The sequence below is a fragment of the Haliaeetus leucocephalus genome, unplaced genomic scaffold (genome assembly GCF_000737465.1).
Source record: "Haliaeetus leucocephalus isolate CR32 unplaced genomic scaffold, Haliaeetus_leucocephalus-4.0 Scaffold577, whole genome shotgun sequence".
Lineage (NCBI taxonomy): Eukaryota > Metazoa > Chordata > Aves > Accipitriformes > Accipitridae > Haliaeetus > Haliaeetus leucocephalus.
The window spans coordinates 7,138,767-7,147,906 of NW_010973013.1; the positions used below are offsets into that span (position 1 = coordinate 7,138,767).

The 9,140-nt window shown below is 55.7% G+C and overlaps 1 protein-coding gene across 1 annotated transcript; it reads right to left on the minus strand.

The window, feature by feature from the left end:
- Window positions 1–45: 45 nt before the first annotated feature.
- LOC104838236 (testis-specific serine/threonine-protein kinase 4-like) lies at window positions 46–8,019 on the minus strand. Its single transcript, XM_010577864.1, has 4 exons — window positions 7,956–8,019; window positions 5,608–5,778; window positions 4,958–5,245; window positions 46–233 (listed from the first exon to the last, which is right to left on the minus strand). Exons 1-4 carry the CDS (start codon window positions 8,017–8,019, stop codon window positions 46–48), a joined length of 711 nt encoding a protein of 236 aa, XP_010576166.1.
- Window positions 8,020–9,140: the final 1,121 nt, after the last annotated feature.

The window sequence follows — 9,140 nt, forward strand, 5'->3', positions numbered from 1 at the left end:
CAGAAGCGACGCCGCGCAACTGCCGCCGCTCGCCCTGCGCCGCGCTCAGCGCCGCACCACGCCCCGCCCCGCCAAGCCCCGCCCACCGGCGCTCCCCTCAGCGAGGAAAGGCGGTGCTTGCCAGCACTTCGGCGGGAGCGCGGCGCCATCTTTAGTGCGGGCAAAAGCGCCGGCCGCCATTTTGTTGGCGGCCGGAGGCGGGGACTCGGAGGCGCGGGCGAGGGGAATGATGGCTGTGGGCGGCACGTTCGGCTTTAGGCCCCGGGCTGGCCCTCTCTCCTGGGCTTGGGAGCGGTGGTGGTGCGAGGAGATGACCCATGAGGGCTTTGGGAGTGCAGAGCCTTGTCCTTAAGTGTGAGGTGACGTGCTGGTGCATGTTCCAGCGCAGGGACCTGGGAGAGATCCCCTCTGGTGTGGTCTGCATGGGCCTGGAGGGGCTGAGAGACCCTGCCCAGGACTAGGGGCTAAGCTCGCCTGAGCATGGAGGAATAGCATAGTTGGTACAAGGATGGGGAGAAAGGCAAAACTAGCAGTAGCCCTGACTGTTAGACTCAGCAGTGAGGACAGGAGTGAAGCACTGAGACGGCCTTGGTCCCTGAACAGTCAAGAGATCTCACCTTCTACTATCTTGTCTTCCAAAAGTTTCTCTGAAGCGAAAGGCAGCTATATCAAAGTTTTGCATGTGACTGCCCCCTCCCATTTGCTCTGTAGCCTTCTGGGGAGGTTATGATACCACTTTGGAAAGCACGTCCTCATCTGCTGATCTCTACAGACACACACGCACAGGCAAGGCTAAATTGCTATAGAGCTTCCCTAGCAGTGTGGGGATTCTGCACTGGAAATGAGTGGTGGCAAATAAAAAACAAATAAAACATCCCCTCCAGTATCAGCAATAGCTGGTGACTGCACTGTCCGTACCATTGGGGAGCAGGATAGCAATGCACTGCACAAAGCTCATGTGTTCTGTCTCCCACTGCCACTGCTGCTGCTGGGTTGATCTATCAGGGTACCTTCTGTGTTCCTGTAAAGTGAAAAAGTGAAGCAATTCCTAGAAAATGGCTCTTGGGACAAGTGATCTCGGCTGTCTTGCATCCATTTCTTCTGACTTGCTGCTGACTGATCCTGTACCTGATGGAACATGGAGATTCAAGAGAAATACATGAGTGAATTAATCCCAGGAGCAAAGACAAGGCAGGAAAAAAAGGAGGAAGCAATTGTTAAAATACAAGCCTCAACTACCTCAGCAGTTATGTGTAGCTAGCAGAAAGTACTGTGTGATGTACTGATACGTGCTTTGTCATGTTTCTGGAAGCTTCTTCTAACATTTGAGACCTTTTAGAGATTTTCCCTTGACCAGATCATAATTGCTGAAATTTCCAGCCAGTCTTTTGGAAAGACTGGTTGTTCTCTGGCATGCTTTGAACAGCAAAGGAGAGTGTTCTTGTCCCTCTGATTTTATTTCGCTTCCTACATCTCATTGGGAAGACTGAATGCTGCAGTTGGGGATTGTTAGTCATGTGTTAGGAGCTTTGCCTGGTGACAACATTTCATGAGTGGTGTTCACTCCAAAAGCAGGCTCTGCAAAAGCTGTGTGGGGCTCTTTGGGAGTGGCAGTGCAGTCCTGTGAAGAGGGAATTGCAAGCTGCCCAACAGGCTTTGATACAAGGGGAATGGATGCAGGTGTCATAAATCCTCTGAGATGCCTCTGGGTGAAGTTTATTGCTGAGAAGGACAACTTAGGAAAATTACTTGAAAGTCTGTCTTTGTGGCATGGGTCTTAATACCAGTTGGCTTTTTCTCTGTGCTAGAAAGAAGACAAGCGAGTATTTTCTTGTGTCAACCTTAAACTATTCTCAGCATTTCTAAAAGCTTCTCTTCCTTAACTATGTATGAGTATAAACAGGTGCTTGTTTGGTCTCTCCCATCATATCAGATGTTTAAGATTCAGAAATCACCACATCATTTTTTTTTTTCAGTGTAATGTCCTCCGTGCTGCTCGTAGATAATTTATAGAATCTGAAGAGGTTCTCCCATGTGGGATCAGTACTTGCCCTTCTTACCTATTGAAAGAACTGAGTAGTGCCTCAGAAATTTGCCCACTCACAGAAATCAGTGCACAACATCCATTCTGAATTCCAAATTAACCCCAAATGCCATGGTTGAATTCTGGTGGACTTGATAGGAGCTTGTTGAGGCAAGGGTCCGCTACAAACCGTACTTCTGCTGCTGTTACAGGCAAACCAGGGTGAAATTCTACCATCTGCGGTTGCCAAATACTTCATCTGAACAAGGCAAAACAGCTTAGGGCATGTGCTGCCACAGGATTTCTTAGCAGCCGGTAACTCCATGTGGTTCTACAAAGAGAGCATGTACAGGAAGAACAGGAAAATCCAGTCTGAGTAAACGTTGGGAAAGAATTTGAGATTTCTTAGCTCAAGGCATGAACAAAGATTATGGTAGAGCAGTAGTAGAAACTATCCCTGTGGGCAAGGACATGTTCCATAGGGTTTCTGTATGTCCAAAATGATCTGGAAGAGGTCTGGAGACAGGCCATGAGGCAAGGACAGAGTCTGCTGGGCTGCACTAATGGCAATCTCCTCCTCACCCTGTATTCTCCAGAGGCAGCCGCACCTGAACTCACCTGCCTGGCCTAGAGATGTGGAAGATAGATGGAAAGCAAAGGACAGCCAGCAAGCACAGATCCTCAGTAACATTATCAAAAGAAGGGATGAGAGCTGTATTTCGCTGTGGATGAGGTCAACCAAGTCTCCCCAAAGGACAGAATTCAGAGCAGGAGATGCTGAAGGAACCCCGAAAAGCCAGGAGAAAGTACTGGTTAGGAAACCACTGGGAGATAAGTCTCTGGAGAGCACAAAGATATTCAAAGCAGCAGAGAAATCAGAAAAGGGCAGAGCCACCTCCTTTGAGGAGGTGCTGGAAAGGGGTGCAAAAGCCAAGGAGAGGTGACACAGCGCAGAGCAGAAGGAGACTGCACCCTGTTGAGGAAGGCAGCAGTACCTCTGGAAATGCAGAGGGGCCTGCTAGGAGGACAGCTACCCACAGCTTTCTGTTCCTGAAACTGCTCCTCTCTGACAGGACAAAGAGGGAAACCTGATGCTACAAGCTTTCCCTAGCCACCGATCACAGCACAAATTCTATAGCTCAAGTTGGTGGCACTCTGTTTGTGCTTGATGGGCAGCGCAGGGATCTCCGGTGGATTGAGCACTTCTCCAGCTGCTGCCTTTGCAGCACAGCACCACGGGCTTCTTCATTCTGCTTACCCAGCTGTACCCAGGTTGGACCATGTAGAGGAAATTATGGAGAGTCCAGATGGAGGGGACTGTAGAGCCATCCTTCCATGCTGACTTCCTGAAGGCAAGAAAATCCAGGTTACTGAGGGTAGAGCCAACTTTGGAAAGGTCTGTCACACAGTGCTCCTAATGACTCAGACAAGTGTCTGCTGCTGATGTTTCCAAGTCAGCACAACCCGCTGCCTGCTACCTGCTAGTTTTCCTAGTCAACAGTAGACACAGAGCTGACTGAAGCCAGCGGAGCTGGACAGAGTTTCACTGTGTGCTAGTGCTCCAGTTTGCTATGCAGGGGCTGAGCCAAGCCTCTCCAGCAAAGCTAGAGTGCTTCCACCACTCTCCTGATCCATCCTCGGCTGTAGCTGAGCTGGTTTCTGAAAGGCCCATGTTGAAATGAGTAGTGCTTTTTAGATTACACATTGTCAGTTAAGAAGTAAAGCATCTGGGAAGCATTTCTACTCACTTGCCTGCCTGGGCAATTCTTCACTAGTGTGTCTGAAGGTGTCCAAAAGCTGTCTCTCCACAGTTTTCTCCATGCTGACCATCTGGCTGACATGCCAGTGGCAGTGGTCAGTGACAGATGGTCAAGAGGTGCAGGAATGTCATTCAGACCCCTTTTTGCTCACCTCAGTTTTCCGTGAACCTCCTCCAGATGCTGCAGATGTGGTGACTTCATCTCTGGGAATTCAAGAGGCCGTGCAGAATCAGAGTGGTTTGTGTTGGCAAGGACCTTAAAAGATCGTCTAGTCTAACCTCTCTGCCATGGGCAGGGACATCTTTCACTCGATCCAGTTGCTCTAAGCCTTGTCCAAGCTGACTTTGAACTCTTCCAATGATGGGGCATCCACAGCTTCTCTGGGAAACCTGCTCCAGGGGCCACTATTCTTTCTCCTCTTCATTAATGACCTGGATGATGGGTCAGAGTGCACCCTCAGCGAGTTTGCAGATGATCAAAAACTGCGAGGAGCGGCTGATACAGCAGAGGGTTGTGCGGCTGTTCAGAGGTGACCAGGTAGGCTGGAGAAATGAGCCTCATGAAGTTCAGCAAAGGGATGTGCAAAGTTCTGCACGTGGGGAGGGTAAGCCAGTACATGCTGGAGGTATGACAACTGGCCAGCCATGGCCTTGAAACTTTCTGGCCTTTGCTGCCTTCAGGAATTGCAGGCCCCTGAGGCCAGAGGGAGAGCCTGGGGTGAGGAAGAGTTCCCCTTGGGAAGGGAGAACCAGTCTGAGGAACAAATGGGACAAACACAAGTCCCTGGGAGCAGATGGGGTGCCTCCGGAGTGCTGAGCACATACTGGAGCAAGCGCTGTGAAGGGCCACAAAGATGACGAAGGGACTGGAGAAACGGTCCTGGGAGGCTGGGGATGGCTCTGCTCATGGTGGGAACCTTCATATTCCTGGGGCCTGGCAGCTCCCACAGTCACAGAGAGGCTTTGAATGGAGAGATGTCCCCAGACAGGGAGGCTGCTTTGTGGGCTGGAGGGTGATGCCACCATGGATTGCAGGAGGTCCCTTGCAAGGGCTCTCCATGATGGGAGCTCTGCCAGGAAAGAGGGAGCCAAGAGAGGGTACAAGGCTTTTATTAGCAGCTCCCTGAAGTCAAGGGGGCCCCAAAACTGCATGGGAGTTCTGAGTGCTTGGCGACCTTTGGGGGCTGCCTTTGGGGGAAGACAGGGGGCCGCTGGGTCTGGCACATCAAAAGGCATCCAGCCCAGGAGCAGAGCATAGAGGATGACTCTGGCGCTCCAGATGTCTGCCAGGAAGGGGTTGTAGGGCTGCGCCTGCAGGATCTCGGCCCAGGCGTAAACATAGGAACAGCAGAAGGTTTGGCTCAGCACTGCCTTGGCGGGCAGCCCCACATGTTGGGAGGCCCCGAGGGACTCCCCACTGGCATCCTGCAGGGCCACCCTCCTGGAGAAGATGGAGATGGAGACTTCACATTGTCCTCACTGTCCAGGAGAAGGTTTTCCACCTTCAAGTCTCTGCAGTGGAGAGGCAGCACGTGCTGGGGGCAGGCAGGGGCGGCTGGCAGCTGTGGGGAGGGGGAGCTCAGGGGCCAAGGAGGGAGCTGTGGGTAGATGAGGGGTTGGGGGCTCCTCTGGGAGGAGGAGGGCTTGGACTGGGAGCTGTGGGGCAGGTGGCCATGTGGAGGGAGGGTAGGTAAGGGTGCGGTGTGGCAGGCAGAGGCGTGGAGACCAAGAGAGGCTTCCAGGAGGCCCTTCATTGCCTGGGCTGGGAATGATCCTCCAGGCAGCATGGCTGGGGCCCTGCAGACCCCTCACTGCCTCGGGGAGCTCTGTCCCCAGCTGCCAGGGCGGGGACCCTGTGCCCCCACCATGCTCACCCACCGGTGGACGATGGCCCTGCTGCGCAGGTAAGGCAGAGCGAGGGGCAGCTGGGAGAACCAGAGCCCTGCCTGTCCCTGGGAGCAGGGTTCTTGGCTCTGCAACCGCTCCAGGATGCTCCCTGAGGGGGCCAGCTCCACGAGGAGCTAGAAGCCCGGCCTTATCTCCGTACCTTGCTATACCGTGATGGCACAAGCCCTTCAAGACCTGTGGGCGGCAGGGGCTTGACGTGGGACAGGCCTGCCCCCCTCTGGCCCCCTTTTGCCTTGCACCCCCGCTCCTTTTGCCCACCAATGCTCTCCTCTAACCCTCGGCAGTTCCCCACAAAGTGCCCACCACAGCTGCTATCCTCCTGGAGCTCCCATCGCCAATAGCTCCCTGCCCCTCCGAATCTCTCTCTGCCCATTGCCCCCCGGTGCCCCCAATTGGCCTTCTACCCCAGGGACTCCCCCTGCCCCTTCAACTCCTCCAATGCCCCTGCCCTGTTAAGCCTCCCAGTAGCACCACTGCCCATGAAGCTCTCCAAAGGGTGCTCCCCCTTATCCCCTGATGCCCCAAGGCCCCTCCGATGCCCCCCCTCCCTTTGCCCCGCAGCATTTCATGATGCTCAGGGCCCCCCCCTCCCCACTGCCCCCTGCTCGCCCTGCCTGCATCTGATGGGACAGGAGCTTCCTGAAGTCTTCCTCCAGCACCTTCCTTTTGGAGATGAACTTAATGGGCACCTTGTGCCACACCGTGGGGGGCGGCAGCCTCATACACCTCCCAGTAGGCACTATGAGCCAGCAGCAGCTCCAGCTTCCCAGCACCAGGATGGTCTCGGGGTCGGGAGGTGCCGAGCCCCCTAGAACCACTGATAGACAGAGCCAAGCCCCAGCCTCCCAGCTGGAAGGTCAAATACCTGAGTTGGCCTGGAAGAGCCCATGGAGCAGCAGCAGCAGCAGAAGAGCTGAGGTCCCCAACTTGTGCTGCCCAGACGGCGAGAGGGGACAACAGTTGAGGACTCTCGCTCGAGGCAGGGACGATGTACGAGCCCTCTGGCTGCCCGCCCTGGGCTGGGGACCCCATGCCCTGCAGCCATCATGGTCCTCCTCCTTGTCATCCACCTGCTGTCACGGAGATGGCAGCTGGGAGGGGGTCCCCAACTCTGCGTGTGGGGGGGAGTGCTGCCAGCAGCCCCAGATGGGGGGATGTAGAACTCGCTCGTTGGGGTTTGCTGCAGGGGCTGGACCCTGAGGTGTCCTGGGCTGAGAGGCTGGGCAGGTGGCAGCAAAGGGGGTTCTAGTGAAACCCCTTCCAAAGCTTTTCGGAAAGCTTGGACAACTACAGTTTTGCTCTTTGCAGTGCTCCCTGCTCTGGGCAAGCACATCCTTCACAACCAAGACTAGGCTGGAAATTGAGACTGGCACGAGGTGGGTCTCGCTGCTCATGTGCTTGCACTGGGTGTGCTGGAAAAGGCAGCTGCTGGGCTGCTGAGGCAGCAGGATGCAAGTCCTCTGCTGGCGGGTGTCGTGGTTTAACCCCCGGCCAGCAACTAAGCACCCCACAGGCGCTCACTCAGCTCCCTCACAGTGGGATAGGGGAGAGAATCAGAAGGGTAAAAGTGAGAAAACTGATGGGCTGAGATAAAGACAGTTTGAGAGGTAAAGCAAAAGCCACATGTGCAAGCAAAGTAAAGCAAGGAATTCATTCACCACTTCCCAGGGGCAGGCAGGTGCTCAGCCATCTCCAGGAAAGTGTAATGGTGACTTGGGAAGACAAACGCCATCACTGCGAACATCCCCCCCTCTTCCTTCTTATTCCCCCAGCTTTATATGCTGAGCATGACATCCTATGGTCTGGAATATCCGTTTGGTCAGTTGGGGTCAGCTGTCCCGGCTGTGTCCCCTCCCAACTTCTTGTGCACCCCCAGCCTGCTTGCTGGTGGGGTGGTGTGAGAAGCAGAAAAGGCCTTGGCTCTGTGTAAGCACTGCTCAGCAATAACTAAAACATCTCTGCATTATCAGCACTGTTTTCAGCACAAATCCAAAACATAGCCCCATACTAGCTACTATGAAGAAAATTAACTCTATCCCAGCCAAAACCAGCATAGCAGGTTCAGGAAAATTAGGCCCAAACACCAGCTGCTTGGCACTGGGAGGAATTCAGAGGCCAAATAGCAGCTTGGTGAAGCTGAGCTCCTCCAGGACCAGTCGCCAGAGGAACTGCAAGGAAAGCCAATCCAGAACTCGATGTGACAACTTAGGAGACGAAATGGGGATAGCTGTGAACTCTTCAAGCAAGTGGCTTTTATGTGCTCACACTGGCGCACTGCCCTGCTCACAAGCACCCAGATGGTTGTGCTGGTGCTCTGGCACTCGTGCATGACACGGGAGAGGGACAACAGCAACCAGGGCCTTGCTCTGTTCCAGGGGAACCTCTTGAGTGCCGATGGCTGTCAAGCCAACGAGGATAAGCATGCTGGCAAGCTTTTGGACTGACCTTAGACCCTCTAGGCATCACGAGCCCTAACAAGGCAGCCCTTTGCCAGCAGGTCCTGCTAAGTTCAGGTCCATGAACTTGTGGGCAGCTTGCTGCCCGCTGGTTGCTTTTCCCCGACGTTGAACCCCAGCTTGAAGGCAACGTCTGCAGGCTGCTGGAGGCTGTCCTCCTACTGCGAGGATGCAGGGCCATCTGCCACCGAGTTGCCCCAAGCTGCCCCATGCAATCAGGGAAGCGTCCTGGGACCCGCATCCCAGGAAGAGCCTTCTCCATCATCAGCGGGGGCACTGTGCTGGCTGTGCTGGGCCTTGCAGTGCTTCCACACGCACATCACCATCCACCCTTGGATCCATCCATCCACCAGCTTGCACCGACACCGTTATTTCCACCAACAGCCTCCCCAAAGCCGTGCCTCCGAGCACCAACAAGCACCTGCCTCACAAAGCTGGGGCACAGCCCCTGGGGCCAGCTCAGGCTGTCGGGGCTCTTCTTCCCCAAGGGAGAGCTACGCAAGAGAACGAACCCCGCCGCTTTTCCTCCCGCCCTCCCGGAGGCATGTGCGCTCAGCAAGGACCCGGGAGCCCCGGGCAGCTCCTCGGCGCCTCCCGGCTGTGGCCGGGTGCCTGCCAGCACCGAGGCTCCCGTGGAGATCTGCCCCTAAAGCCGCTTCCCTGTGGGGGACCCCCGGGCACCGGCACCTCCGCTCCGCTCCGCTCCACCCCGCCCACGGAGAACCGGGGCCCGGCCCCGCCGCCGACCGGGGAGCCTGGCGGTGCTGCCCCGGAAGAGCCGCTCGGCCTTAGCCTGTCCCCGCCCCCCCGGGGAGGCGTGCCCGGCGCCAGTCCGCGGTTTAACCAATGAAAAAAAACCTGCTGCACTGCGTCAGCGCCGCGCACCGCCGGCGGAAGCTGTTACTAGGCAGGTCGGTGCGGCTGGCCCAATGGGAGCAAGGCGCTGCGGCCGGGCCCGGGCGCAGGCGGGGGCGGCGGCAGCGGGCGCGGAGCG

Excerpts from the sequence above, each read along its gene's own strand:
- LOC104838236 (XM_010577864.1), bottom strand. The coding sequence starts at position 8,019 with ATGCACGAGTGCCAGAGCACCAGCACAACCATCTGGGTGCTTGTGAGC. Across the intron at positions 5,779-7,955 it reads GAGCAGGGCAGTGCGCCAGT|GGAGCATCCTGGAGCGGTTG; the intron begins GTGAGCACATAA and ends TGGCCCCCTCAG. Across the intron at positions 234-4,957 it reads CCCAAAGGCAGCCCCCAAAG|CCATCATTCCCCTCGCCCGC; the intron begins GTCGCCAAGCAC and ends TGCCGCCCACAG.